The 4,465-nt window shown below is 34.8% G+C and overlaps 1 protein-coding gene across 1 annotated transcript; it reads left to right on the plus strand.

The window, feature by feature from the left end:
* Positions 1 to 257: 257 nt before the first annotated feature.
* LOC117626150 (40S ribosomal protein S13) lies at positions 258 to 3,000 on the plus strand. The gene is made up of 6 exons (XM_034357796.1): positions 258 to 397; positions 636 to 712; positions 836 to 908; positions 1,711 to 1,849; positions 1,946 to 2,132; positions 2,709 to 3,000. The coding sequence occupies exons 2-6, from the start codon at positions 690 to 692 to the stop codon at positions 2,740 to 2,742; spliced, it is 456 nt and encodes a 151-aa protein (XP_034213687.1). The 5' UTR covers positions 258 to 397; positions 636 to 689; the 3' UTR covers positions 2,743 to 3,000.
* The last annotated feature ends 1,465 nt before the right edge of the window (positions 3,001 to 4,465 follow it).

Below are 4,465 nucleotides of genomic sequence, written 5' to 3' on the forward strand. Positions count from 1 at the left end.
AATTTTTTAAATATATATTATTTTAATCGCCCCTATTGATGTTGTGTATGTATCTTAGTTTTTGAAATTTTACCGTATTGGCGTACTCATATCCGTGCAACATAAGACATATCCATTGAAGATGCTCTAACAAAATGGTGTCACGTTATTTACTCAAAAAAGAAAAAGTAAAATAAAATGATGTGCAGTGAGAAATTTTGAGTGGTTGGAACTTTATATTAGCATACACCTGCACACACGCGATATAATACTCGTCGCGTTAGTAAACCCTAACTCTTTTCTTCTCTCTATATCTCAGCATATTTCCGCCGCGCAACCCTCTTTTCTTGTTGGCCGCCTTCTATTATCTTCCTTGTTCTAACAGAACCCATCACCCCTTCTTCTCTCTCCACTCTCGGTACGTTCTATTTTCCCCACATTTTCTTCTTGTTGGGTTCCAATGCATTCCACAGATATATAAATTTTGGGTGATAATATTGCTTTTTTTGTTTGGTTTTTATTTCTTTTTGGGTTTAGTTCAGAATTGCAGTTGCTGTTGTGTGGGGATTCAAAATTACAGATTTGTAATGTTCATACTTAAGAATTTGACAGTTTGAGTTACTGAATTTCGTTAGCCACCTCTCTCTTTATTTTAGGGTTTCTCGGCAGGTAACAGAGGGCGGCAAAACTAGAGTGACCAGAACGGCACCATGGGGCGTATGCACAGCAGAGGGTTCGTTATTTTCTTGTTAGCTGAACAAGCTCTGTAAATAAGCTCCGTGAAGCCTTCTCGCCTTCTGTTGATATGTTTGAGCTTGACCACTTTTTGGTGTTGTACTTTGTGCTGTTTTTGCAGTAAGGGTATATCGGCTTCGGCTCTTCCATACAAGAGGACCCCTCCGAGCTGGTTAAAGATCTCAACTCAGGATGTGAGAAACCTTAACTCAACTAGTTTGGTTTGTTGTGATTTGTTTGGTTAATGTGAATTGAAGTAAGTTTTGAATATTTTGCTCAATGTCATTCCCCACTTTTGGGAAAAAGAACAAAACAGAAGCTGTTATTACCCAATTGGTTTCAGACAGTAAAGGATTGTTTTACGTTTTTTGGGTCTTCTTTAGTCAATTAGCAACCAAACAGAGCCTTATTAGTTCAACTCTGCCTGTCTGTCTGTCTTTCATCTTCATTGAATGGATTGATTAAACAGTGAGAGAATAAAAAAAAAGGTAGCAGATTCTTTTAATGTAATTTGGGTACATCTTTCCTTGCTGTTTGCACCAAATGAAACCTTGAGGCTGGTTATAGTGTACTACACATAGTAGTGATGTTCTAATTAGCATGAATTTTTCGTACTTACAAGTCTGTTAATGTTGCGATTGTAGTTGGCATCTTTGTAATTCTAACATTGAAAACAAAGCATAATGACCTTTTCTTTTGTTTGGTTCTATTTGAGTGGTTTTTGGCGTTTTAGAATAATCAAAACTTAGTTTGTTTTCTGCGTTCCATGTTCATATAATCAATTGTTATGCCTTTATATCTAAAATGAATGGCCACGTACCTTTGTGTCAATGGAAAACGCTGCAAACCCATTCCTCTCTATTGAGTGAATGAGAGTATATTTGGTTGTCTGTTAACTACTGATATTTCTAAGATAATTGATTCCCAATGCAAAGGAACTAAACACTAATTACCATTTTGTGTATTATACTTACCAAGTTGTTTTTTATGTTTAAGGTTGAGGAGAACATTTGCAAATTTGCCAAGAAGGGTCTAACACCCTCTCAAATTGGTGTCATTCTGCGTGATTCTCATGGGATTGCTCAGGTGAAGAGTGTTACTGGAAGCAAGATATTACGTATACTGAAGGCACATGGTGCGTCTTCTCCTGGTTTCTGTTCCATGTTTTGTTTTTATATTTGAACACAAATGAGTAAATGGTTTCGTTCTCCTTTTTTCTTTGCTGGGTTAGGTCTTGCTCCTGAAATACCTGAGGATTTATACCACCTCATCAAGAAAGCTGTCTCAATTAGGAAGCATTTGGAAAGGAACAGGAAGGACAAGGATTCTAAATTTAGACTGATTCTGGTTGAGAGCAGAATCCATCGCCTTGCTCGTTACTACAAGAAGACAAAGAAGCTTCCACCAGTGTGGAAATAGTAAGTATCTTTTCTTCTTCTTTTTTCTGTTTTGGAATCATTTTGTCTTATTCATGGGACTGTCGTAGGGGTTTCATTAGCCTCACTTGAAGACACCTAATGGAATTCTTCTCTAACACTAGGTAGAGTGTGTTAATATCCTATATGGAAAATAGATGTTGCCATAGCTCCGTAAACAATTTAGGATTCTTCTGCTTACTGTGTATTAATTTGCCTTCCGCGAAACATTCACAATCTGAAGAACTCATTATATGTGGCAAACTAATAGTTTTATATGCTGTCCGCAAGAAACTTATACATTTCTAGAGTGCTTTTCCCTTGGAGATGAAATCTATGTGAGATATGTCAAATATTAGCGTTTGGTTTTCCCCCAATTCCATAAACATGCTAGTTATAGGGTGGCATCTGTGACAATGAGACTGGAGCGGTTCTCCGTTAAGTTATCTTCTTTTCATGACTGGTTATACAAATTTGCGCTACGAGCATTGCTTCTGCTGTTTGATCATTTCAATTATATCTTATTTTGTGTCAATAGTTGTTCCCTAATTGCTTATATCATTTGATCTCTTTTTGCAGTGAATCTACCACCGCCAGCACCCTTGTGGCGTAGGTCAGATATGATTGGCACCAAGGCTTAGGTCGGATATGATTGGCACCAATTTCGGGTGTGGCCACATTAAAAAAAAGGACTAGTTTTTAGTTTGTTACTTGTTTGCTTCAAGTTGGGAATTTTATGAAAATCTGGGTTGTGGAACTCCTTGGTAGTTGTTTTTTGTTCGGATATTTAAGAGTTCGGAACTTCTGTTTTGGCGGATTTATCTTTTATTTTTCAGTTGGATCATTTTAAGTCGTTGCATCAGTTTGATCATTTTAATGTCGTTGCATCAGTTTGATCATTTGTCCTCATGAAAATGATTTGGAATGAGCTTCGAGAGTCATTGAACATGAAGACAATGATTTTACATTTTCAATAGTACAAAAAATTGAATTTTTTTTTTTTTTTCTTTTGAATCGTGAAGAAAAGGATTGCATGACCATGAATTAGGTGACAAGTTTGAACAGGATAACCAAATTGCCAATAATTAAAAATAAAGGGAAATTTTGATATATACCATATAAACTTTGAGGCATGTGTGTGTAGGGGTGGGTGCTCAAATTGGCAAAACGGAAATTGGAGTTGAACCACACCGAACCAAATTGGAAAAAAATCGAGTTGATCAAAAAGTCACCAACCGGTCAAAAACCGAATTGGATCAGTTTTGGATCCGGTTCTATGTCTTCAAAAATCGGATCGGAGTGAATCGAATTGGTCAAATTAAAAAAAAAATAATTTTAATATATATTTATATTTAATGCTATATTTTTAATTTTACAAAAAAAAAAACTAATATTTATTCAAGTTCAATTTCAAAATATCTCTCTTTTCTAACTTTAATATTTATTTTTATATGAAATTGAATAATTTGTTAATTTTCAAGTAAAAAAATAATATTTTCAGTTGAGAATTGTACTAAAAAATAATTTTTATAATCCGATTCAAAACCGAACCGAAATCGGACGTTGTTGAATTTTTTTTATTAAAACCGCACCGAACCAAACTGGATGAATAGTACATAATCGGTTCTAATTTGAGGCAAAAATCGGTCCAACCCGAACTGTGCCCACCCCTATGTGCGTGATTATCACTTGTACTTGCACTTTTAATTTTTATTTTCCGTTATGTCAATATATTTTATAAGAATTTTTCTATTAAAAAAATAATAATAATAAATTATCCAATGACTTCTTTGAGCCTCCTTCCTCCCCTACCTTGCCATACACCCTTCAATCTTTGATGGAAGGTTGGGAGTAGTGGCGAACCTATTTTGGTGCACAGAGATGCAGTTGCATTTTCACTCGTTATATGTACTTCAAATTGTTCCTCTGCTCAACCTGATGGTAATACCTTAGCCAAATTATGTATGTTGCGTTGTTGTTTTGGGCCAAGGCACTAAAAACAAGCTCTAGAGAAGAAATAGTATTTGGCGGGCTTTCAACAAAGGCTTGCACATTTCTTGACTTTTAATTTAAACAAGGATTCTTTCTTAAAGCAATTCTTTTTGTGGGCTTTAAAACATCAATTCTTTCTTAAAGCAATTCATTAAACAAGGCATGCATTTTGTGGGCTTCAAGCAATTCTTTCTTTTTTGATTTGAGGTTTTCATGATATGAAACCTCGTCGTCAACTATTGTAGGTTAATTGTAATGTTTTTTTTTTTTTTTTTTTGGTTAAAATTTTTTTTTTATGACTTATGAATGACATTAATATTGTTTAAATTATAAGGATATTTGGT

This window comes from Prunus dulcis, chromosome 4 (genome assembly GCF_902201215.1).
Source record: "Prunus dulcis chromosome 4, ALMONDv2, whole genome shotgun sequence".
NCBI lineage: Eukaryota > Viridiplantae > Streptophyta > Magnoliopsida > Rosales > Rosaceae > Prunus > Prunus dulcis.